The sequence below is a fragment of the Mastomys coucha genome, unplaced genomic scaffold (genome assembly GCF_008632895.1).
Source record: "Mastomys coucha isolate ucsf_1 unplaced genomic scaffold, UCSF_Mcou_1 pScaffold9, whole genome shotgun sequence".
In the NCBI taxonomy this organism is placed as follows: domain Eukaryota; kingdom Metazoa; phylum Chordata; class Mammalia; order Rodentia; family Muridae; genus Mastomys; species Mastomys coucha.
In genome coordinates this window covers 59,093,235-59,120,477 of record NW_022196915.1, presented here as the reverse complement: position 1 = coordinate 59,120,477, position 27,243 = coordinate 59,093,235, and the positions used below count along the sequence as shown (strand labels likewise).

Below are 27,243 nucleotides of genomic sequence, written 5' to 3'. Positions count from 1 at the left end.
TTAAAATATGTTTTTAAATGTTAACAAATTCAGATAAATTGAAATCATGTAACTTTTCTCATCATTATACAATAAAAGTTTTAAAAAATTAGTCAGCACGTCGCTTATGTTTATTGCTAATTGAAATTACAGCATTTTATTAGGTCAAGGTTTGTAGAGTCTTATCTGCTGTTTTCCTGGTGTATTGTAATATGGATCAGAATTTACAATCATTAAGAGTGATGAGTTTCACTACTCTGTAGGAAATTGTAACTGTGAGAGTTTTTATGAATCCATATTAGGAAATCAGAAAAAGATTTTGAAAGATTGAGTTCTGAGTCCGACATACAGTATATTCTCAAAATATTAACACTTCCAACCAGTGCTAAAAGAGTCCTTGTCAGTCACTTAGTCACCGTAAAATATTTTAGGCAGTAGTTGTAGAAAATATTATCTTATATGTTACAGCATATAGACAGTGCGAACACATGTATGTACATGTGTGTGTTACCATACATCTGTTTGGGTACACAACAGTTTATGTCCTTGCCTGCTCAGATGGCTTATAATTCATTCAGTAAGATCATTATGTGTCAAATACTAGTGTTTGTATATACATCTTACTGGTCTTATTGTCTAAATATTGATGTCAGACATACTTGTCTGAATATTGGTGTCAAGTTAACATTTTTTCATAGAATTAAAAACCACCTTAGAATATATTAGTTTGATAATTTTCCTTAAAATTTTTTAAAACCTCAGCGTATGGACTTACAGGAAATGTTGCATCACGCAGCCTATATACAGATTGGTAGGATCTAGATAAATGCAATAAAGCCTGATTCAAGATTTCCTCTCACCGAGTCAGTTTAATGACTTATATAAGTCACAATGATATATAAGTGTTTAAGTAATATATAAATTACTTAAACAAAGACTTGTTTGTGAGTTAACTGTAGTTTGTGTAATAAATCTGCCTCCTTTCTATCTGATAGACCTGGAAACATATGTGGTGTTTATGCTTCTCATTCTCATTTTAAATGGAAGGGACTTAACACCAATAGATTGGATGTAATCAACTGTTTAGATGTAAACGAATATTTTCCTAGTTACACCTAGTGATGGTTAGTGTCAGTTGTTAATAGATGTATGCAAGTGTTTTTATTGAGTATACCTTATAGACATTTGAATAAAGTTTATATAGATAAAGCATAGATATCTCAGCTCTGTACTTTTTTTTTCCCAGGTGGCATCACATGCAATACTTTTCATTATAAAGATGCATTAGGTTTTATCTCATTTAAGTATCCTATTACATATAGTTTTCACACTAAATGTAAAGACTTGCAATATACTATTCAAGGAAACTGTTGGATGGTTATTAACTTCTGGTACCTTTCATGATGTTACAGCTATCTGTCCTCCATTCTCTCTCTTTTTTTTGGTTCATTATTTCCATTCTTTATTTTGTTCCTTATTTTTACTTTTTTGGGGTCAATTCTAGCATTGTGAATTGGACTCATAATTACTAACTTTCCATCCTTTTTATCTTTTGATGATTATAGTTTTGTCTGCATCTTCCTTTATACAAAATTGAGTGGAGTTCCAGGATTAAACCCAGGGATTGTGCAAGTGCTCTCTACCCAAGCTCCAGCCCAGGCTCTGCAGCTTTAGTTTCTGCCCTGTTAGTTTTTGTTTTCTTTTCTAGGTCTCATTAGACTTTCTTCCATGAATTATTGTAATACTTCCATGATCTTAAATCAAGCTCATTAATGGTGTTGTTCAGATATTACATGTATTAGTAAGTTTCTCTAGAGCAGTGGTTCTTAACCTATGGGTGGTGACCCTTTTGAAGCCCAAAAACCCTTTCACAAGAACCACATATCAAATATCCCTGCATATCACAAATTTACATTATGATTCATAACAGCATCAAAACTAGTGTTAAGAAGTAACAATGAAATAATTTTATGGTTTGGGTCATCCAACATGAGGCTAGCCTGACCTACAATATTGAGTTCCAGCCTAGCGAGGACTACATAGTGAGACCTTTTTCTCAAATAAAACAAACAGAAAACCTAATCAAAGAAAACAAAAAATATATAAAATTAAAGGGGCTTACTGAAGATCTTTGATTATTCCATTTTGTTAACTGACACACGTTTTGATTAACAGTTAACTTCAGTCTCTTCAAAATATAAAAGAAACATGGGTTTTTAGCAAAATAATGCTTTCCTTAAATTCCTGTTATAGGCCTAAATGTATATCCTCTATGCTGTTATGTGCGTCATATGCTAAAGATCCCAAACCCAGGTGAATGAAAAAAGTGAAATTAAAGCAGAAGATACGACCATCCCTAAAATATGGGAAGGATTTTATTGTAGGTATAAGGGAGAAAGCAGGCAGAGGTAAGAGTCCAGGTGCATGGCCTGCTGCCTAAATCAGTCCAGTTAAAGGGGAGAGGAGGCAGGGAGAGCAAGAGAGGAGCCAACCACCAAAAGCTATAATGGCTGATTTCTATAGGGAATAGGGGTAGAAACCCAGCCTCTAGGAAGGAGAGGTTAGAGTGGGGACTGCATGAGGATTACTGGAAGGAGCCACAGGTACTGAGTGAGACCTAATACCCAATACTTTAGAAAGTGACTGTATTTAGAGAATGCCTTAAAAGAGCTAAAATAGACCAATCCTGTTTATAATTTATACTTTTAATATAATGCAGAAGATACCAGGAATCTTAGGGCATAGAAGAAAATCCTATTTAAGTACACAAAAAGTGACCCTTCAGAAATGAAATTTATACAAAGGTCTGAGGTCTTGTAATTTAAATACTTTTCCCTTAAAAGGACCCAAGGTATGGGGTTGAGGGCATCACTCAGTGGGTAAAATGATGGCCATGTAACCATGAGGACCTAAGTTTGATGCTTGGCATCCATGCTAAATTCTATACCGGAAGGTTAGGCCTATGAGTGACTTCTCACATTGGCAAGCTTTTGTTGTACAAACCTTGTTCCTTGATTTAAAACTATTGGTTAAGTAACTTGGCTACAGCCAGTTACTAGAGGGATGAGAAGTAGGTGGGTTTGGAATGACCTGGTGGGAGGAGGAGAGACCAAGAGAAAAGAGCAAGAGAAGAGGAAGCACTATGAGGAGAGAGGAACCATGAACACGTGACCAAGAGAAACAGCAAGTATCCGGGGTACACCCCTGGGAAGGTAGCCAAGCCTACAGTTAAAAAGTAAATCAGGAGTGACCCCCAATAATTACCAAAGCCAAATAAAGTAGCCATAGTCTGAGTCTCATTTATTTGTAAGCTAGTCAGGGATAAGCTTAAATTGTTCAAACTGCCTGCCTGCAGTCCTCATGCTGGGGAAGCAGAAACAAGGAAGCTCCAGGTGCCTTACAATCACTCTAACCAAAACAGTGAGCTCTGGGTTCAGAGGGTTATCCTGTCTCACAAACATAAGGTAGGGAGCCATTGAGTCATTGATACCTGATATTTACCTCTGGACAACGCTCCCCCCCCATGCATTTGTGTACACACACACACACACACACACACACACACAAGGTGAACAAAGAATTACCTGTTATCTTAGAAAGTAAAAAAAAAAAAATACACATTAACTATGATGTGTTAGGATACAGGTGACTAAATGATTTGGTGGGACAAGCATAGTTTTTCTACAAGTGCTCCTAGGACAGTTGGATTTCCACATGCAAAAGAATGCAAAAGGGAATTGAAAATACAGTCTATAGAATGGAGAAAATAGTCATTAATCCTATAAGAGCTAATGGTCCAATATCAATACATATAAAGGAATTTTGCTACTAAAAAGTCAAATCATTTCAGTTAAAGTGAAGGAAGTGGCTCAAAAATCTTTTCTCTAGATAGGATGTATACATGGCTAGCAAACACAGTAAAAATACACAAATAACATTTGTCATCAAGATGAAGTCCCACTTAGGGGCTGCTAGAATGGCTGTAATTAAAAACAAATGGACTAGCAAGCATTGGCAAAACTGTAAATTGTAACTCTCGTGCATCATTGGTGGGAGAGTAATATGATATGGCTACTGTCTTAGTTTGGGTTTTCAGTGCTGTGAAGAAACACTCTAACAAAGTCAACTCTTATAAAGGAAAACATTTAGTTGGGACTGGCTCACGTTTTAGAGGTTCAATTCATTGTCATCATGGTGGAAAGCATGGCAGTGTCCAGGTAGGTGTGGTGCTCGAGAAGGAGCTGAGAGTTCTACAACTCAATCCAAAGGTGTCCAGAAGGAGACTGTTTCTGCGGGCAGCCAGGAGGAGCGTCTCTTCTGCACTGGGCAAAGCTTGAACATAGGACCACAAACCCTATCCCTACAGTGACACACTCCCTCTGACAAGGTCACATCTGTTCCAGAAAGGACACATCTTGAAATAGTGTCACTCCCTTGTGGGCTAAGCATTCTAACATATTATTCTATGGGGGCCAAACCAATTCAGACCACCACAGCTGCCATAGAAAAGAAGTTAAAAATAAAGTTGGTACATGACCTAGGGATTATATTTTGAAGTTTATAACCAAAGAGTTGAAAACAGGTACTCAAGTACTTTTGCATACTCAAATGAACCAGCAGCACTGTGCTCAATAGCTAAAAATCCAGAGATTTAAGGAAATAATGCTATGTTTATATGATGAAATATTAGCATAAAATGGATGAAATACTGATTAGGATTTCATTCAAATAATACAAGAAGGGGAAACTTTCAGAAACTTTATGCTCTATGAAAGGAGCCAATCACAAAAGAGTCTGTATTTTTTGCTTTGATTTACATGAAAAAAAATCTCATTTAGATTGAAAGTTGGTTGTTATCAAGGGTTTGAGGAGAGAAATATCTGGACTATTTAATGGGCACAAGGATTTCTTTTAGGGTAAAGAAAACATTTTGGAAAGAAGATAGTGGCTACATAATACTGTGAATATATATGTCTGAATTATACACTTTAGTATGCTTAATTTTACATTAAAAAGTCAGAGTACAGAAATTCTAACTGATTTTTAGAAGAATTTGTAAGTCTCTATTGGCACTTAATTTTTTTATTTTGAGAAGGGGTTCTCATGTAGTTCAATCTGGCCTTGAACTCCTGATCCTCCTGACTTTGCCTTCTGGGTGCTGGAATTATGGATGTGAACCACTTACCCAGATAACATATAAAAATGTTGAGGTTAGAATGGTGTTGAGGGTAGAACTTAACAGTCTTTTTGATAGAAGAATGCTGATTAGTATATGTTGGGTCATTATCACATTATCATTTTTATTATCACAATTGTACAATCACATTAAGGGGAAATAAACTAAACTCCTGTACTGGCTGGTTGTGTGTGTCAACTTGACACAGGCTGGAGTTATCACAGAGAAGGGAGCTTCAGTTGGGGAAGTGCCTCCATGAGACCCAGCTGTGGGGCATTTTCTCAATTAGTAATCAAGGGGGTAGGGCCCCTTGTGGGTGGTGCCATCCCTAGGCTGGAAGTCTTGGGTTCTATAAGAGAGCAGGCTGAGCAAGCCAGTAAGGAACATCCCTCCATGGCCTCTGCATCAGCTCCTGCTTCCTGACCTGCTTGAGTTCCAGTCCTGACTTCCTCTGGTGATCAACAGCATGTGGAAGTAAGCTGAATAAACCCTTTCCTCCCCAACTTGCTTCTTGGTCATGATGTTTGTGCAGGAATAGAAACCCTGACTAATACAACTCCCAAAGACAAATATGATATATTTTATCTTACATATGGAATCTAGGGCTAAATATGTGTGTGTGTGTGTGTGTGTGTGTGTGTGTGTGTGTACACGTGTGAGTATGTGCATGTATGTGCATATGTGTGTGCGAATGTGCATATATATGTGTGTGTGCATGTGTTTTGTATGTGAGTAGAACAAGAAAGCAGAGAGGAAGAAGTCTAAAAGGGTAAGGGGTAAGAGTGAATATTAGGATATATGGCATGATGGTAGAAGGAGGGGGGACTATTTGTGGAAAGGGAATGGCTAACAGAAGGGAGAAGACAGTGGGGGTGGCAGTTGGGGAGGAAATAACAAAATATAATGATACATGTGAAAGTATTTTTTAAAAGCCAATTCTAAATTATAGCCAGCATGGTAATAAAGAACTTAGTAGTAATAATTGTGAGAACCATGACTACTGCAGAATAAACTAGACACAAAAAGTTGACAGGATCGTGATATTGTTTACTAGTTTTAAAAGGAAGCAGTATTTTATAATAGATTGTGTCATGGATACCATCTTAAGACAAGTGACTCAATACTATCCAGTAACTCCATAGCAATTTAACAAAACTGATAGTTCTGATTTAATAGTTGGTGAAGCTAAATGAAGGACACAGTTATTCACCAAACTATTTTTTTTTTCTGTAGTGTTGCTAGTTTGAAAATAGGATAACGATGAGGTTTGGTTATGAGCTTCCTATGATAGCTTTGTATAAAGTCTAATTGATTATCCTTAGTTTGATACTAAGGGAGCACCCTAAACCAGTTCCTGCATCCCTTGTATTTCTCCTAGCTTAAACAATAGCTTCCATGTTAACTTTTCTTTGTTAGAATTGTCCATGCTTTCTTTTACCATTATGACCACCACAGTCCTATGTGTTTTCTTTTCTTGAAGTATTCTAAATAACTCAGACTATAAAAACTTTAAAAACATAAATGATCACAATCTTTTTTTTTTTTTTTTCGTTTTTCTCAACAGGGTTTCTCTGTGTAGCCCTGGCTGTCCTGGAACTCACTCTGTAGACCAGGCTGTCCTCATACTCAGAAATCCGCCTGCCTCTGCCTCCCAGGTGCTGGGATTAAAGGTGTGCACCACCACCGCCCGACAAATGATCACAATCTTTAAGCACTGATTTGTGGGGTAATGCCTATGTGACTCTCCACATTTTTAAACTCACCTCCTCTAAGACTCTCCCTGATTGTCCTGGAGTGATGGTTCAATGTTGACGGTTACCTGTTGCACATTTTCCCTGACCTGTCACTCATTACACCCCAGAGTTGGGCAGCCAAGTATTTACTTCTTCCCTTCACAGACTGTGAGCTCCTCAGAACCACAAGAGTGTTTGCTACACAAAAGCACGCTCTCTGTCTTTTAAAATTTATCCTAATCTCATACGGTATATGACCGAAGTTTCCCCTTCCTCCATTCTTATGTTTCCCTTCAGAAGAAAGCAGGCCTCCCAGGGATAGCAACCAAAGATGGCATAACAGGATACAATAAAAGGAGCACAAACTCTCATATCAAGGCTGGATAAGGCTACCCATTGGGAGGAGAAGGGTCTCAAGAACAAGCAAAGAGCCAGCGACACCTCCTGTTCCCACTGTCAGGAGTCCCACAAGAACACCAAGCTACACAAACAGAACACATATGCAGAGGGCATAGCACAGACCCATACAGGTTCTATGATTACCTCTTCCGTCTCTGTGAGCCCCTGTGAGCTCTGCCTAGTTGATTTTGTGGGCCATGTTCTCGTGGTATCCTTGACTCCTTTGGCTTCTGCAGTCCTTCCTTCCCCATTTCTTTCCTCTTCAGTGGTTCTGGAAGCTCCAGCTAATGTTTGGCTCTGGGTCTTTGCATTCGCTCCCATCAGTTGTTAAAGCTTCACTGAAGGTGATGGGCTAGGCACTGATCTATAAGTATAGCAGAATAGCATTAGAAATCATTTTATTGACTTTATTTTTCTTTTTGCTAGTTGTGTTTTGTTCTATCCTGAGTCTCTGGGCTGTCCAGCCTCTGCTTCCTGGCTATTGAGACAGTGTTAAGCATGAGCTCCCTTTCGTAGTGTGAGCCTCAAGTTAGACCAGTCAGTGGTTGGACACTCCTACATGTTCTGTACCACCATTACCCCAGCACATCTTATAGGCAGGATAGATTATAGGTTGAAGGTTTTGTGGCTGGGATAGTGTCCCGGTCCCACCATGGGAAGCCTTGTCTGGCTACCGAAGACAGTTCAGGTTCTGTATCCCCCCATTACTAGGTGTCCTCTCTGTGTTCACCCTAGTACATTCCAGGGAGTTTCTGCTGCACTAGGTTTCCATCTTGATCCCCAAATGTCTCCCAATTCCAGCCATGTCTCTTCAGTACTCTATCCCTCCATATCTCCTTCCCCATCCCTCCTCATTTTATCTCAGCCTGCTCCCAGTGCACCCACAAAAATCTATTCTCCCTTCCCAAGGAGATCCATGCCTTATTCCCAAGCCCTCCTTGTTACTTAGTCTCTGCAGAGTAGCTCTTTAATAAATGATTGTTAAATAAAGAAGTAAACTTTACTTACTCCTTTTTGTTAGAATTTTTAATATGACTATTTCTCTTTATTATTATTATTATTATTATTATTATTTTCAGTATACTGTGTTTGATTTTTCTTAATTTTGTTTCTTTTTGCCAGCTTTATAGTGAACACTTTTAATATAGAAACTATTCATATTTTATAAGATGCCACAATGTACTCAGTATATTGTAGGTAATCAGCACAGTTTGGCTTAGTATGAACAAACATTGCTTGATAATATACTACATTTTTAGGCATTATGGGAAATTATAGTGATAGTTTTGACAGTTTGTTTAAATAATTATCTAATGTTTTTCACATTAGATCCAAATGTTTAATTTACTTGTTTTGGGCAGAATTTTAATTATTTTTTAAAAGAGAAGAAACCATAGAGGAACTAAAAAAACATGGATATTTTTTTAAAAAAAAACTCATGTCTTAGAAAATCTTTCATAGCATAAAATGAAATCCAGCAGCTATACAGCGAAACATGCTATGATAATGCTAGCTGTGGGGTTGTCAGGAGCTCTTTCTCCACTTCTTGGTCTTCAGAAAGATTATTTGGACTTTTTTCCCATGGGTTCCAAAGGGAATTTTCCGGTGGGCTCAAAGCCCAGTGTCTGTGTTTGTGATAACATGACCAGGTTTGGACTTGACCCTAAGGATTACCGCAGGATGTAAGGTGTGGGTCATTGAGACCACCACTATAGTAACACTTGATCAGAATGCTTTTCAGAGCTGACTTAGCTGATGTTGTTTTTGCCACCAGTGTCTCCTTAGAAAGTGAGACTCCACTATGGATTCATCCTGCTTGCTTGGTTGTTTTCCACTTTTATATGTACCTAGAGTAAGATAAATGTCAATTATGTAAGTTAGTAAATTTTTGTTGACTGAGTAAGTACAGTAAGTAAGATCTAGCTAGCTCATGTTAAAAATGGTATGTAATAGGAGAAGCAGCAGGTATTTCTGGGTATATAGTAAAGCATAACAGTTTTATTAGTTAGGAATTAAACTTGAAAAATGATAGGGTACTTCATTTATATCATGTGATTTCATGAGTCTCTCACTGATAGCATTCTTTGTTCTTACAGAACTCTTAGTTTCAAGTTGCAGACCTGCTGGGATAAGTAGGAAAATGCCACATTATTTGGAAATCATAAAATCTTCCATTGTTTTTATTCAAGTTATTAAAACAACATCACTTGGAGCCAATTTTTTTTCTATGTGATATTTTAAAGCCAGACAAAATAAAATAAAGTATCAAGAATGTTTATTTGTGACTTTGAACTAATGTTTAAGACAGTGTGGGAAACAAACAGATGTTAAGCTATTTGGAGTCCTCTCGTTTAGACCACCTTGCCTTTTTGGTTCATTGGCAGATGCCAGTGTATTTGTTACTGTTCTTGTTTGTGTGACACAATACCCAACAAGGGCAGTTTAAGGAAGAAATGGTTTATCTGGGCTGACGTTGGAAGGGTTAGTATGTCATGGTGGGGAAGCCATAGCAGAAGTGTAAAATGTCTAGTCACATTGTTTTCCCAGGGAGAGAGTGTCCCTGTGCAAGGTGAGGATGGCTCCACCTACATCCAGGGTGGGTCTCCCATTCTCAGTCAGCCTTCCACGAAACAGTTGTATATACACCTAGAGGTGAGTGCCCTTGGTATTCCAAATCTTACCAGGTTGATGATCAGATCACAGGCAACCACCACAAGTGTACATCCTTTCAACTCAACAACTTTATATGACATTTTATAGCATAATATCTCACCTCTGGTTCCTAAAGTTTAATAATGTTCGTCTCATAAAGCAATTTGCTTTTAGTCTATCTTTAAACGTCCCCAAATTCTTTAATAATCTCAAACACCTCAGAAGTCCAAAGTGTCTTCTAATACTTGAACAATCTCTTAGCTGTGAGCTTTTAAGATACACAGTTACATACTTGCAATATACAATGGGTAGAGCAAATATTTCTGTTTTAAAAGGGGGCATAGGACACATTACACCAGTGGTTTTCAACCTTCCTAACACTGCAACCTTTTAATACAGTTCAAGTTGTGGTGACCCCCAACCATAAAATTATTTTAATTCCTACTTCATAACTAGTTTTGCTACTGTTATGAATCATAGTATTAATATCCGATATGCAGGATGGTCTTAGGCGACCCTGTTGAAAGTGCCCTCAGACCCTCCAATAGGGGTAGTGACCCACAGGTTGAGAACCACTGAATTAGAGCAAAGCAAGACTGAAACTCAGTAAGGCAAAAACTAAACCCTATAACTCCATGTTAGATGTCTGAAGCTCATGATGATAGAATCATCTAGGGGTTGATTCTAAAGGCTTGGGTAACACCAACCCCATTCATCTACCTCTGGTACCTTGAGAACATATAGCCAGTGTGCTGCAACTTTCCTTGATACATATCCTGTGACCCTCTGTACACCCAGGTCTTTATTGTAGCTTGGGCTTCCTCTTCCCAGCTTCATGCAGTGGCCTTTCATGGTCTTGTTACAGAGACCATACCACACACCTGTCTGGTCTTTGTGGCTTTCCAGAACTGTGTCAGAAACCTCTATGACCTTTTACATAGTATGTACTTGCAAAACCAGAACCTTGCAGACATTGCTGTCCTTTCTGTTGCTAGATGGAGCTATATGTAGCCTGTACTCCTTGGACCACAACTGCAGTATCCTCTATTTACTGACCCTTGGGAAATACTGACCCCAAGGACCCCATTCAGTCCAGGTTCACTCATTTAGAATCACAAAACCTTCAGTGAGGAGGGGTCTTTCCCTCAGGGCATCTTTCCTACTGGTCCAGTGAACAAGAAATTTCCCTTCAGTGCTTCTGGTCTCTTAACAGTTAGAGATGTTTGTCTGCAGTTTTAAACTTGATCACACTTCTTTCCTTGCCAAAGTTCACATTTTTCCTTCTTTTTGCTCGTTCTTTTGGTAGATGTGGGTAAGAGCAGAGTACAGTCTGAATGCTCTTCTGCCTTGAACCTTTCCTGCCAAATAACTCCGTTCATTGCTTTAATTCAGCCTCACTTACTTCTCAGGACACAGGCACCATGACAGCAGATTCTTCGCCAGAATATGACACAAATGTCTTCTGGCCAGTTACACTTTGGATTGATGCAACCTATTATATTATGGTAGGAACATAAAGCAGCTAGCCATGGTGAACCAGAAACAAGTATTTATACATCCTCTGGATAGATCGTCCAGTGAAATTATAATGCAAACCATGTAAAAACTTTCATAGTCACCTTAAAAGTTTTAAACAGGCAAAATTAATTATACTATTTTATGCAGTATGTCCAGAATACTGGAGTAATGTGAAATAAACACAAAAGATGCTAATGATGTATTTTCCACTGTTAGGGTTTTTTTGGGTACTAAATGAGAGAGGAAGAGCCTACATACCTGAAGTGCTCAGTTCTCTGCTGTCTGCACTGATGGGAATTGAGGACCACCAGAACTCCTCATCTGAGGGAGGGCTAACTGGTGATACAGTGAGTTAGTCCCTTGATGGGATGCTTGAGTAGTATAACATGGAAGTCCTTTTAAGAGTGTCAGTGTTAACTAAAATTTAGGAGATAAATCAATTCTGCACAGATAATAAGAATTTTATTCTAATCTTGACTGTATTTTAGGACTCTAGATTTAATTTTTCTAGTTTTTTTGTTTTATCAGGTTTCAAATGTCATAAAATTAGTATATAGTTTACTAGTAAATAAGGAATTAAATTCACATTTTCACATATAACCTTTTCTCTTAATTCAAGTATAATCTACTTACCAGTTTATCAATGCCTAAGTGCTGTGTTAAAGGATAATATGTAATCCACAATTGTGAGGTTTGACTCCATCATTTTTACTGAGTGAAATTTTTTATTTCTCAGTAAATTTGCCATTAGCTTATTTTTTTTGTTTTTTTTCTTTCTAGCCTAATTATGCTATTGAATAAAAAAAAATAAACATAATGTAGTATCTCCAATTTTTTAAGGTTAAACAACTCACTTCTGCTCATGTACTAGCTGCACATTTTTATATACTGATTTGTTCTTTTATCGTTTTGCTTAATTATTCTTTCCATTGTTTCCAGGTTATTCTGGTACAAGTTAATCCAGGGGAAGCATTTACAATAAGAAGAGAAGATGGACAGTTTCAGTGCATTACAGGTAAGAGGAATAATTTGCTACATTCCGTAACAAAAAAATAATCCGCTTTTTATTTTTCCAGGTAGACAATAGTGAGTACACTTGTGCTTTCTCCCTTTGTCACAGTCACAAACTTGAGGACTCCAGTCACTTAACTATTGCAGTGGAACTCTAATTAGTCTCTTTCTTGCTTCTTGATTGATCTAACTATAAAATTCTCTTGTGTACATTTCATGGGTCAAAAAAAGTAAGTTACTCTGGCTAAGTCTTTCAATCCTTAAAAGGTCCATTCTGTTTTCTAATCTTGTTTTTATTTCCCCTCCAGTGTGGTTCCCTCAGGCTTTCTTTTTAAGATTTATTTATTTATTTCATGTATATGAGTACACCATAGCTGTCTTCCTCAGGCTTTTTAAAAAGTCTGCTTGTTAACTGCAAACCTGTCTTGTCCAGTCAGCACAAGTTTCCTTATTTAGAATTCACCCTTGTCACCACACTCTAGGTGGTTCTAACCCAGGTGCTTTAAACTCAGTTCAGATGTTCTTTCACATTCACTGCAATCTTCCTTTATTGGACATCACCTTAGCATTTTGGACTGGATAATTTTCAGCTGTTGGGAACCATCCCATAAATTGTAGTGGGTTTAGTAGAGTCCCTGTCCTCCACACACTAATTGTTTCTTACCCTTTGTGATTTATGACAAATAGAAATCTCTCCAGACATTACCAAATTGCCTTGAGAGGAGCAAAGCAACCTCCATTTAGTGAGCATTGTGTTTATATATGAAAATGAGGGCTATAGAAAGGTTAGGGTGGCCCCTTCATCCATGTCACGAGTATTATAAGAGGGGAAACTTGTATAAGAGTGGATGTGGTAGGAAGCCATATGATGAAGATTCAGGTCTTTGACTTGCTTAAATTCATTAGCCAAAGATTGCCAACAAAGCCAGAGATGAGCAGTGTCATGGGACAGATGTCCATCAGAGTTAAGCCAGTCTTGACAGCAACAGCTCAGTACCCTTATCGCTGAGGTGGTGTCTGTCAGCAAACAGACAGACAAAAAGGCAGTGTCTTTGGAGTTAGAGAAGCTGAGTTAGACATTAGCTGCTGCTTAGTAGCTTGCTATAAGGTGCTACAGGTCATTTAAGTTCAGCAATACATTTCTGATCAGTTAAGCTCTTGCTCCCATCAGGATTAGGTCAAGAAAAGAACAGCTGCCTTAGTAAAGGGCTTATGACCACGACAGCTCCTATAAAGGAAAACCTTTATTGGGGCTGGCTTATAGTTTAGATGTTTAGTCTGTTATTGACAACGTGGAAAGCATGGCAGAATTCAGGGAGACAGGATGTTGGAGAGGTAGCTGAGGGGTCTATATCTGGATTTGAAGGCAACAGGAAGAGACAGTGAGCCACTAGGCCTGGCTTGAGCTTTTGAGAACTCAAAGCCCACCCCAGTGACATTCTTTCTCCAACAAGGCTATGCTTACTCCAACAAGACCTTATAATGCTACTCCCTGTGGGACCATGGGGGGCATTTTCATTCAGACTACCACATTAATAAGCATACATTATACTTGAAACTGGACCTGTTGCCTCTGTGGTGCCCAGTAAGTAGAGATAGTGAGTTCTGCAGTGTAACTGCTAAGAGAAGGTGAGTGAGTCTACTCTGAAACCCTTGATACCAACTGTTGAGAAACCGACTTCTCAGGTGCTGTGTATTGTACCTGCATGCAACATTCCTTTCAGTTGTTAGGAAATTATATATGTTTAATTTGAAGTGCTTATTTTACCTTTCAACTAGTGCATGAACACTTTGGATTTGTATTTTTTACAGTTCTTTGTATCCCTTTTGGTTCTTGAACTTCTAGCTAATAATCATGGCTTTAAATTAAAGAATCCATGGAGCTGAGTCACCACCTACCTTATTAACCTCTAAACCATAATAATGTTGAGGATGAAGGACTTGTGCACACTCTCTGATTAGCATTGGCTGTGACTGCTACAGGCTGACCACAGTTTTCAGTGCCCCTCTCTTATCACTCTACATAGCCTAGCTCTGATATTGAATCTTTTAAAATACCTTAGCCAGTAGTCACAAGTCAAACTTGGAATCTTACATGTATTAGAAATATCACTAAGTTAATTTAAAATATCTGTGCTGTATTTGAGGTAACATATAAATAATTTATACTCCTGAAAAGGATCTAGACAAGAGAATGTATAAGCCGTATATGCACTGAAAAAACTTTGCCATCTTTACTAACTTTTCTTCAAATAGAATTTTTTGTTTTCACTATGAATCATATAAAATATAAATTTCTGATCACATAGCTTAATTGTGTGCCTTTCAAGTTATTTATAAATATTAATCAAGGAAGCACTTTAATTAGCATAATATTGATTTTCCCCAATACACTAGCAGATGAAGAGACAGATTGTTTTATTATAGTTTGAAATATAAGGATAGCTAAATCAAAGAATGATATCAGCATATATTTCAAGAGTTAGTTTGTGGCTGCATCCTGTAAGTTATCTCTTCATAACTCCTTTCGTTTAATTTTAATATCTAGCAGCAACAGTCTCCTGCAGCCTGGAGAGTTGTGTATTGTACAGACTGCCTCAGTGTATACCAGACCTTAAGGGAGCTAACTCCTGATGGGCATTCTGTACAAGGACACATTTCTCTGCTTTACTGGGAAACAATCTTTTCTCTAGATGATGATGATGATGATGATGATGGTGATGGTGACGATGATGATGATGGTGGTGATGATGATGATAGTAATAAATGGAAACTTTGTTTTAAAATTACTGTGTAGAATTTTTTAATGAAGGAAAAAGAATAAAGGTCTCTTATGTTTTCATCTGTCCAGAATTATCAAGTGTGCTGTCTAGTTTTATGTCATTTTGATACAAACTAGGGTCTTCTGTAAAGAAGACCTTCAATTGAGAAAATTTCTCTAAGATCAGGCTGTAGGGCGGTTTCCTAATTAGTGATTGATGGGGGAGGGCCCAGCATATAGTGAGTGGTACTGCCCCTGGGCTGATGGCCATGGGCTCTGGAAGGAAGCAGGCTGAGTAATTCATGAAGAGCAAGCCACTAAACAGCACTCCTTTGTTGCCTCTAGATCAGCTTCCCACTTTTAAGTTCCAACCCTGTGTGAGTTCCTGTCCTGACTTCCTTCAGTGATGAACAGTGATATGGAAGCATAAGTTGAATAAGTTGGCCAGTTTGCTTGTGGTCACAGTGTTTCATCATAGCACTAGGACCTAAGACGAGAGGTCTACATGTGAAAGAGGAGTAGTAGTAAGTGAAGACTGATTTGGAGAGAAGCCTATAGGGAGAAAAGTTAATGGGTACTTGATCTCATCTCCTCTCTGCTATCAGGAGTGTGAGACCCTTTCTGGATTTGACACATAGAAAAAAGGAAGTGCATCAACAGGAGAGAAGCAGCCACCAAGAGAATGCCTCGGGGCAGTGAAACGAGAGGAAAAACAGATTCCTTGTGGCTTTTACTATTCTCGTAAGAGAAAATCTCTATAGGAACATATAAAAAAATGAGGTAGGCCTAGCATAAATATATGTTTGAATGTCTCCCTTAGGAAGTTAATTACCTAGCAAGAATTCATAGAAACAAAAACTAGATTAAAACTTTAGATAGGTCTAAATCACTGTTACCTTTCATTGGACTCCCGTAATTAGTGAGGTCCAGTTAGTTATAGACAGAGCTTAATTTGTACCTTTCTACCACAGCACACTTCATCTAAGAATAAACTACTAATCATGTTTTCCTTGTGAATGCATGAAGTCTGAGTAGACTGTGCTAGTTCCTGGGAATTGGGGGAAAATCAAGTCATGGTTCTCACTTTTAAGACTATAGTGTAACAATGCTAGTGATGTCTCTTGGTAGTAGAGTGTTTGCTCAATAAGACCCTGAGTTGGACCCCAGACTGGAAAAAAACAAAACAAAACAAAAAAAACAACAACAGCAACAAGAAATACCCAGTGTATTAGTTAAGAAACGAAAAAGTGAACAGTTCTATCAGTACAGTGCTCACATTTAGTGATGTGGTGTTACAATAACATATGGTGAGGGTACTGTAACAGTAGTTATGAACGGAGAAAGCCCTTCACATGAGCTGTCTGTAAGGAACACTAATTGGCAAGATGGATAAAAAGCCTCAAGGTGTTTTAGACAGAGTAAACAGTATTCAAAAACAGTAGAAGGAAGGACTGACTTGAATTATTTGAATAACCATGGAGACTAGAGTTGCTTTAAAAACGTTGTATAAAGGGGAATACATTGGAGATGGAGCTGAGATGCTGACAGTTCTTGAAATGGCCCAGAGAACATGCTGGCAACTTGAACTTTATTGAGAGGATTTGGAAGAACTCTTGAGGGGAGTTAATAGTCTAGAAAGCTGGAAACCATTTGCCTGACCTGCCTGGGCCTGCCAGTGCTGAGATTATAGGGGTGTGAACCAAGCTCAGTTCACGGTGAGCCTTTTGAGTGCTCTCCTTGGCTTCCTGATGCTGCTATCCCTTTGACCATTGAGTTATTCAGTCTGGTGTATGGAAAAGTCAGTCTCTTTTGACTTTTATCCTTCTGTTTATTGATCGGGTTTATTTATGTGCCCTGATGAGACCTGTACCATATTAGCTTAGACCAGCTTTAGGTGAAACTCAGTACTTTCAGTCCAAATACATCATTACTTTTGAAATGAAAATACCCTCTTGAATCTGTCTTGACTGTACATTAAGAGATTTTGAAACATATCTAACAATAATAATAATAATAATAATAATAATAATAATAATAATGATAATGACAACAATAACTTATTGTTTATCTGTTTTAGTAGTAAAATGCTTTGATAAGCAGGTCAGTATATTGTCTTCCTAGTGAGAAACACTGAAAACTATGTCATGTTTGCTGGGTAACTCATACATGGGCATGTAAACATTAAATGAGCATATTTGTAGTATATTTGTAGTATACACATGTAGGTTGAATATTTTTTTAACTTTTATTGCAATATGATGAGAAAAGTTACATGATTTCAATTTATCTGAATTTATTAACATTTAAGAACATATTTTAAGTAAATAGAATTAAATCACATTCTTGTTTGCCTTTTGTACCCCCACTCCTCCAAGAGACCCCCCCTTCAATACTTACAATATCTTTTTTGTCATATTCTTTAAAATTTATAAAACATTATAACAATAAAAATGAGTATTATAAGTTTTTTGATATAAAACAACAATCAATTTAACAGTTTTATGTAGGTGCTCGTCTACAGCAATAGTGAAAATACATTTTTCTCAATATAAATTTTAAATAACTCCAAACATACTAACTGTATACTTCAAAATAATACATCTCTACTAGTATTTTCTTAAATGAACATAAATGTATAAAGTCTTTTTGTTTATTTTGTATTTAGTAGAGTTTAAAATCTTGGCTCTTACTGTGGTACAAGCCCAGAATAAGAACAATTTTTAGACATTGGATTTCATTGTAATAAGGCTGTACTTCAATTACCCTCCCATCACCAAAGGATTTTACCTCCATCGTAGCTAAGCTGAGAGTTGATGTTCTGCTGCACCAAGAAATGAATTGTAGGCTCGATTTTTGGATACAGACTTCCTGTTATGGTCAAAGCTATTTGACTTGAGTGAGTGACTTTATTCTCAGCCCACAGAGAACAGGTTACATTCATTTAAGAAATGGTGTAGGTATTAAGATGGTCTATCCATAAAGTCATTCACCAACTGTTTCAATGAACAATGGTTCTGCTTGGAGGGTGGCACAGACATTAGGTGAGGGTAAGAATTTGGTTCATTAGCTGTGATAATTTGGAAAAGCATTCATCTCAGAGAAAGAGTAACTTGTAAAGTCCTCTTCTTCAAACTTGATACAAGAGTTACAAACTCAAGCAAAGCATTCAGTCTCACTCTTTGTTGTTCTCTTACAAGCAGTAGGTTGAATATTTTATTAGATCTTTGTAGCATATGCTAGTGACTGCCTTTCTTAGTTTTATGAAATGTTAAGGAGAATAAGGAATTAGGCAAGATTTCTAAATTAGGCTTACTGACATCATGAAGAGGCATATTTCATAGAGAGTAAGTGATAAACTTTTTAAGTAAGCTTATCATGTGTTTCATTACTATACACATATATCTTATATATCTGATATATATTATTATACTTCATACTTTTAAACATTAGTTATTTATAGATTATATGAGTGCTTTGTTTGCATGTACATGTGTGCCTAGTGCCCTTAGAGGCCAGAAAAGGGCATCAGATCCTCTAAAACTGGAGTTATAGACATTGTGAGCTACCATGTGGGTGCTAGGAGTTGAACCTTGGTCCTCTGCAACAGTAGCCAGTGCTCTTAATCGCTGAGCCATCATCTCTCCAGTCCTTTCATTTCCTTTTACTGTGAACTTGTCAGTTCCTCCTGCTCAACAGTCCCTTCTTCTGTTTTCATGTTGTGTGTGTTTCGTTACCTCTTGGACCTTTAGACTTCTTCTTTCCCTGTCATAATATAATCTCTTGCTACTTTCATATCTTACACACACAAAACATGACTTCATGAAATTCATAGGCAAATAAATGGAACTTGAAAATATCATCCTGAGTGAGGTAACCCAATCACAAAAGAACACACATAGTATGCACACAGTGATAAGTGGATATTAGCCCAAAAGCTTGGAATACCCAAGATAGAATACATAGACCATATGAAGCTCAAGAAGAAGGAAGACCAATGTGTGGATGCTTCAGTGCTTCTTAGGAGGGGGAACAAAATACTCACAGTAGGAAATATGGAGACAAAGTATGAAGTAGAGAGTGAAGGAAAGGCCATCTAGAGACTGCCCCACGTGGGGATTCATCCCATATATGATCGCCAAACCTGGATGCTATTGCAGATGCCAGGAAATGCTTGCTGACAGTAGCCTGATATATCTGTCTCCTGAGAGACTCTGCCAGAGTCTGACAAATACAGAGGTAGATGCTCACAGCCAACCATTAGACTGAGCATGGGGTCCCTGATGGAGTAGTTGGCAAAGAGACTGAAGGAGCTAAGGGTGTTTGTAGCCCCATGGAAGGGGCAACAGTGTCAACTGGCCAGTTCTCCCCACCCCCAGAGCTCCAGGGGATTGGATCACCAACCAAATAGTGCACATGGAGGGGCCCATGGCTCTGGCCACATATGTGGCAGAGGATGGCCTTGTTGGACATCAGTGGGAGGAGAGGCCCTTGAGCCTGAGGGTATTTGATGCCCCAGTGTAGGGGAATGTCAAGGCTGGGAGGTGGGAGTGGGTAGGTGAGTAGGTAGGAGAGTACTCTCATAGAGGCAGGGGGAGGGAGATGTAATGGGGGGGTCCTGGAGAGGAGACCTGGAAAAGGAATAGCATTTGAAATGTAAATAAAGAAAATATCCAATAAAAGGGGGGAAAAAGAAGGAAAAATGTGGTCTCTTCGGACCTTAGTTGCAGCAGCTTCTCTTTGCTGAAGCTGCTTTAACCCTGCGTCAGGCATTTGCTTTCTAGGAGCAGAAATTAGTTTGTTTGGTCTTTTTATTTCATACCCTGGTGGTTTAGCTAGATGTGATCTTGCCCTCAGGGTACCTTCCTGTATTAGTACAGCGCTAGAGGCTCTTCCACTGGCACCACTCGCTTTAGAATTAGTTCTTTTCTAGCAGGAACTTCTCTGTAACCTTAAGCTTCCTGGCGCCCTTTTCCTCTCCAGACTACACATTTAAAATGTATTTGACAAAAATGTATTGCTCTTTTTCATTGTATACAAGAATTAGTAGTAATAATTATGCTGCAGTATAATAATCAGTAATAGTAGTAGTATCAATGTCAATAGTATTAGTAGTATCAATGTTATGCTGTCTGGAAACTTCCTCTGTCAGCTTTGTCTGCTGCTTTTTAATTCAACCTCACACAAATTCTCAGAACATGGGTAGGTTACAGCTAGATTTTTGATTTAGCTAAATGTCTCATAAACAGCCTCTTGCACAGGTCTTGATAAAGACCTTGATTCTCCCCTGGAATATCATGAGCTAACTCATTGTCAACAGCAGTCCTTGGCAGATGGTCCTGGATGGTATAAGAAAGCAGGCTGAGAAGCCATAGGGAGCAAGCCAGTAAGCACCACTTTTCCATGGCCTCTGGTTCCGTTCCTGCCTCCGGGTTCCTGCCTCCGGGTTCCTACCTTGAGTTTCTCCCCTGACTTCATGATGAACTATAAGCTGAAATATGAAATAAACACTTTCCTTTCCAGGTGGCTTTTGGCCATGGTGTTCATCACAGCAGTAAATGGCAGGCTAGAATGTGGACTATAGGTTCATTGTTGTTAGCCTTTACTATGTCGAGCTATGCTTCTTTCCAAGCTTGCTTCCTCAGGATGCTGTGAAAGGCCTTTCTCTTAATCTGTTGTGATGCTCATATAACTTCATCCTTTAGTCTGTTTATGATTTATAGCGTGTTGGTTGGTTGCATATGTTATACCATCCTCATATCCCAGCAATGAAACCAACTTGATTATAGTTTATTATCATGTAATGTATAAGAACACATGCAGTTTGCAGGCATTTTTACTGAGACTTTTTGCATCTATATTCATCAGGGAAATTGGTCTATAGTTTTCTGTTTCATTTTGTTCTTACCTGATTTTGGTGTCAGGATAATGTTGGCTGAAGGTACTGTATACTTCGGTCATAGGACAGAGAAATGAGCTGGTACTGACCCGGAAGCTTTCTCTCTGCTGACTATCTTTCATAGTGCCAGTGCTATTCCTCTGGGGGAGACGTAATCAATACTCTTCTCAGCTGTGAGCCTGCAAGCCGAGTAAGACTGTTGATGCAGTACTAGCATGACTGTTGTCAGGGTAACCAGCCTCTTCCTGATTGGACTTGCAGACCTCTCTACAAGATGGATTGGATGCCTGATACTGCTAACTGGGCCAAGAACCAGTGACTAGGTAGTTGATAGGCCCTATGGGAGAATCCACTATTATTCTACTAAGTGGACATAATGTTAAACTGCTCCATAAATATGTATCCTTATGTCCCAAACACGATACTCATGTACTAGTGTAGCTCTCAAGAAACATTGTCAAGGAGAGAACAGAAAGAGTATAAGAGCTAGAGATAGTAGAATACTGTTATAAACAGTCCTGAAAGGGTCATTCTATACATGAGTTCACAGCATCTGTGACTATATGCATAAGACCTAGCACATGATCAAGCCAGCTACAATCTTAGCATGAGTGGGGAAGGGGCTCATGAAGCCCTGACTATAGCTGAGAGCTGTTGTCAGTAAATGGCCTCTGAGAAAGGGAGTCATTGCGCTTTCCATGCACTCCGATAGAGTGCTGGAACAGGAAGTAGTCCCACTATATTTAAAAAACAGTACAGGAACTTGAGACGGAAAAGTGATGAGACAGATAATAGAAATTGGAGAAGAGTGGGTGGGGGCCAGATTTGACCAAAATTCATTGTATTTTGTATGAAATTCTCAAACAATAAAACAAAAAGCCCTGAGTGTGATGAAAGCACCTCTGACACCAAGGAGGGTAGTGAAGCAGAGCTCAGAGCGGGAGAGCATTTGTGTGGGAGAGTCCTTGCCAGGACTGAAGATGGCCAAGAGGGTTTACACTGTCCACGGACAAGGGCTGTCTTAAGGGCAAGAGTAAGAGCCTAGAGGGATTAACTTCTTTTTTTTTTGTTTTTGTTTTTGGTTTTTGGGTTTTTTTGTTTTTTTGTTTTTTTGTTTTTTTGTTTTTGGAGACAGGGTTTCTCTGTGTAGCCCTGGCTGTCCTGGAACTCACTCTGTAGACCAGGCTGGCCTCAAACTCAGAAATCCGCCTGCCTCTGCCTCCCAAGTGCTAGGATTAAAGGTGTGTGCCAGCACTGCCTGGCTTGGGGATTAACTTCTTGAAAGCATACAGCAGAGGGGTCTGACTGGGAAGATTTCTTCTTAATGCTATATTGGACTCTACTTAAAAAGCAAACAAACCAAAAGCTCAATACATGTTTACTTTAGTGCAGATACCACTTTTGCAGTCAGAATTGGGTAATTGTTCACCATTTCCTACTAGATTATCAACATGTATAGGAGGCACACTCTTTGCATCACACAAAGATGAGTCAGGATACACTGAGAGACAGTGGCAACATAGTTATTGACAGTGTCTACTCAAGTACAAGAGAGGAAGACTTAACTTTATAAATAAAAACTGCTAATTTTAGTGGGACTGGAACTAAATGAGTCATCTTATTGAATCTTATTTTCAAAATAAAATGAAGTCTTACACGACAGAAATAGAAACGTAAATTGAAGGTGAATGATGATCTATGCAGTTTTACATGGTATCATGTTAACATATTTGAAAGAAATATTTACACATTGGGATTGTCCCAAGAAAATTAAAACAGGAGAACATATGAATGTGAAATCATTTTTATTTGAATGTAGAGACCTGTGAAACCTAGAAAGGAGAAATTGACTTTGAGTACATTTTTTTCTATACTGTGTGAGACCACTAGGATGTGAGGAGATAAGAGCTTGACTCAGGGAAGAATGTCCATCTGTTTTGACTGCATGTAAATGGAATTCATTATATTTATACCAAGATCCGTGTGTGTGTGTGTGTGTGTGTGTGTGTGTGTGTGTGTGTGTGTGTGTGTGTTCATATTCTGTTCTGTTTGGATGGTACTAAAAAAGCAATTCTTGCAAAGATAGGAATTTTGGTTAGATGAATTCTAGTGTTCATCTTAACTAAAGATTTCTTGATTCCAGAATAAACTCTTAATTAGACTGAAACCTCTTTAGTTAATTGTGGAAATGTGTACTTTGAATGAGAATCTTAAATTTAACAATATATCTGTGCAGAGGCACATTTCAGAGTAATTGAGCTGGTAAGTGGTTATACATGCATGATCAGACTGAGTTAGATAGCTTACTAGTACCTGCCACTGGTTAATGAATGTGTAGGAGAGACACTTCCACTAAAGTGTCAGAATCTTATAGGGACATAACAATACCAACCTCATCTGGCATATAAAAGCTTATCTCAAGGGTCCAAGAAATGCTAGCTTCCATTTTGCTTAAAAAATAGGAATTATCTCATCTGATCATCTGATTAGAAAAATACCCCTTTCCTCAAGATTCTGTTGATATATTAAACTGTGAAGACATTTTTAAGATTTAGTTTTTCTTGTTTGTGTGTGTGTGTGGGGGGGTGGGTGGGTGTCTAGGTTCTTGTGAAGAACAGAAGAAGGATTCAGATCCCCTAGAGCTGAAGTTACCTGGTTTGAAGTTACCAGGTGCTAGGAACTGAACTTGGATCCTTTAGAAGAATAGCAAGTACCTCTAACTGCTGAGCCGTCTCTGCAGCCCTCGCTAAGCCATCTTTTAAGTATACTAGCATACTTGTTTGCTTTGCTAGAAATTCTATGTCAAGATGGACTTGCTATACTTGGGAATATTTTGGAGCCTTGTTATCTTCATGAGTGCCAGTTCAGATAGTATATGGAAGTGTTCATAGTGTGTAAATGGTGAGCTGTAGAGATTTAAAATTGCTATTTTCTTACAGATTGACTTACATGTGTAGATAACTACTGAGGTGAATTCAGGTTTGTTGAACAGTATCATTGAGTCCTCCAACTGTGCCTTGCTTAGGGAAGCCGAGAGCCCAGTTTACATCCAGATCGTGGTGCTTTGCTTAATTATCTTAATGTATAGCCCAGGCTGGCTTTCACCCCCATCATCTGCCTTGGCTTCCTGACCAGAGAGAGTCCTGAGACTCTTACTCACCAGTTAAATGGTATTAAAGCCTACCCAGTGACTGAGCCAGCAGTTACTAGACAGCACTGTTGCTGGGGTGTCTTTCTTTTCTCCTGTGGAAGGCTAGTTGCTCCCCCCACCCCCCATACAAGAAGTCAGCATTACTTCTGTTCCCATGGCCATTGTCAGCAGCCTTCCTGCTCCCGTTTTTCACTTCTTTGCTGTTGATATTGTCAGGACTTTTCTGTTCATACCTTCCTCATTCCAGTAGCAGATCCTGAATCTTTTCCCATGACAGCAGGTTTTACAGAGAAGCAATTTTTCCAAACCAAGTGTTGTTTTTCCCCTTCTTTATGTTCTTGGTGATAAGCACATGGCCATTCTGTCTTTCTGTCCATCTGTCTGTCAGCCTGTGACAGGATCTCACAGTGTAGCCCATGCTGGCATAGAATTTGTAGCAGTCCTGTGTCAGGCTGTGGAGTGCTGGCTTAGGGTTATACCATCCGGCTTATACTTTTTATAGGACCTCTGACTGGTCCAGAGACTGCATTACTACAACTCTGACCTTTGCTAAAATGTCTAAGTTCTACTCTAATCAGTAACTCAGGTTAAAACAATATCTAGTAGATTTTCATCCCCACATAAGTAGGCATTAATAACTTCATTTGCCAAAGTAAATTCTGGGGTTTTGTTCTTTATTCATTGCTTAGAAAATATTTATTTTATCAAATGCTTTCTCAGCAACTAATGAAATGATCATGTGGTTTTTTTCTTTGAGTTTGTTTATACAGTGGATTACATTGATGGATTTCCTTATATTGAACCATCCCTGCATCCCTGGGATGAAGCCTACTTGATCATGATGGATGATTGTTTTTGATGTGTCCTTAGATTCGGTATGCAAGAATTTTATTGAGTATTTTTGCATCGATATTCATAAGGGAAATTGGTCTGAAGTTCTCTTTCTTTGTTGGATCTTTGTGTGGTTTAGGTATCAGAGTAATTGTGGCTTCATAGAACAAATTGCATAGTGTTCCTTCTGTTTCTATTTTGTGGAATAGTTTGAGGAGTATTGGTATTAGGTCTTCTTTGAAGGTTTGATAGAACTCTGCACTAGCCGGACGCACACACCTTTAATCCCAGCATTTGGGAGGCAGAGGCAGGCGGATTTCTGAGTTCGAGGCCAGCCTGGTCTACAGAGTGAGATCCAGGACAGCCAAGGCTACACAGAGAAACCCTGTCTGGAAAAAAAGAAAAAAAAAAGGAAAAAAAAAAAAAGAAACAAAAAAAGAACTCTGCACTAAACCCATCTGGTCCTGGGCTTTTTTTAGTTGGGAGACTATTAATAACTGTTTCTATTTCTTTAGGGGATATGGGACTGTTTAGATCATTTATCTTATCCTGATTTAACTTTGGTACCTGGTATCTGTCTAGAAAATTGTCCATTTCATTCAGATTTTCCAGTTTTATTGAGTATAGGCTTTTGTAGTAGGATCTTATGATTTTTTTGGATTGCTTCAGTTTCCATTGTTATGTCTCCCTTTTCATTTCTGATTTTGTTGATTTGGATACTGTCTCTGTGCCCTCTGGTTAGTTTGGCTAAGGGTTTATCTATCTTGTTGATTTTTCTCAAAGAACCAGCTCCTGGCTTGGTTGAATCTTTGTATAGTCCTTTTTGTTTCTACTTAGTTGATTTCAGCCCTGCGTTTGATTATTTTCTGCCTTCTACTCCTCTTGGGTGAATTTGCTTCTTTTTGTTCTAGTGCTTTCAGGTGTACTGTCAAGCTGCTAATGTATGCTCTCTCCAGTTTCTTTTTGGAGGAACTCAGAGCTATGAGTTTTCCTCTTATCACTGCTTTCATTGTGTCCCAAAAGTTTGGGTAAGTTGTGGCTTCATTTTCATTAAATTCTAAGAAGTCTTTAATTTCTTTATTTCTTCTTTGACCAAGTTATCATAGAGTAGAGTGTTCTTCAGCTACTATGTGTATATGGGCTTTCTATTATTTTTGTTGTTATTGAAGACCAGCCTTACTTCAACAGAGGAATGGATACAGAGAATGTGGTACATTTACACAATGGAGTACTACTCAGCTGTTAAAATCGATGAATTCATGAAGTTCTTAGGCAAATGGATGGAACTAGAAAATATTATCCTAAGTGATGAGGTAACCCAATCACAAAAGAACACACATGGTATGCATTCACTGGTAAGTGGATATTAGCCCAGAAGTTCGGAATATCCAACATACAATAAAGACCTCTTGAAGCTCAAGAAGAAGAAAGACCACAGTGTGGATACTTCGGTTCTTCTTAGAAGGGAGCAAAATACCCATGTGAGGAGATACAAAGTTTGGAGCAGAAACTGAAAGAAAGGCCATCCAGTGACTGTCTCACATGGGGAATCCATCCCATATACAGTCACCAAACCCAGACACTATTGTGGATGCCAACAAGTGCTTGCTGACAGGAGCCTATTTGGCTGTCTCCTGAGAGGCTCTGCAAGTGCCTGACAAATACAGAAGTGGATGCTCACAGCCATCCATTGTACTGAGCACAGGTTCCCCAATGGAAGAGCTAGAGAAAGGACCCAAGGAGCTGAAGGAGTTTGCAGCCCCATAGGAGGAACAACAATATGAACCAACCAGTACCCCCAGAGCTCCCAGGGACTAAACCACCAACCAAAGAATACACATGGTGGGACTCAAGGCTTCAGCTGCATATGTCGAAGAGGATGGCCTTGTTGGTCATCAATGAGAGGAGAGGCTCATGTCCTGTAAAGGCTCGATGCCCCAGTGTAGGGGAATGCCAGGACAGGGAAGCAGGAGTGGGTGGGTTGGTGAGCAAGGGGAGGAGGGATGTGATAGGGTGGTTTTCAGGGGGCGAGAAATGAGGAAAGGGGATAAAATTTGAAATGTAAATAAAGGGAAATGGATGGATCTGGAGAATATCATCCTGAGTGAGGTAACCCAATCACAAAAGAACAAACAC

General features: G+C 38.7%; 1 protein-coding gene across 4 annotated transcripts in view; it reads left to right on the top strand.

The window, feature by feature from the left end:
* The window catches only part of Fndc3a (fibronectin type III domain containing 3A), a 155,728-nt gene that overhangs the window by 41,301 nt on the left and 87,184 nt on the right, over positions 1–27,243 (top strand). For all 4 annotated transcript variants that reach the window (XM_031362252.1, XM_031362253.1, XM_031362257.1 and 1 more), the window contains one exon: positions 12,397–12,472. In XM_031362252.1, coding sequence (XP_031218112.1) covers positions 12,397–12,472 — 76 coding nt within the window. The remainder of the gene's footprint in view (positions 1–12,396; positions 12,473–27,243) is intronic.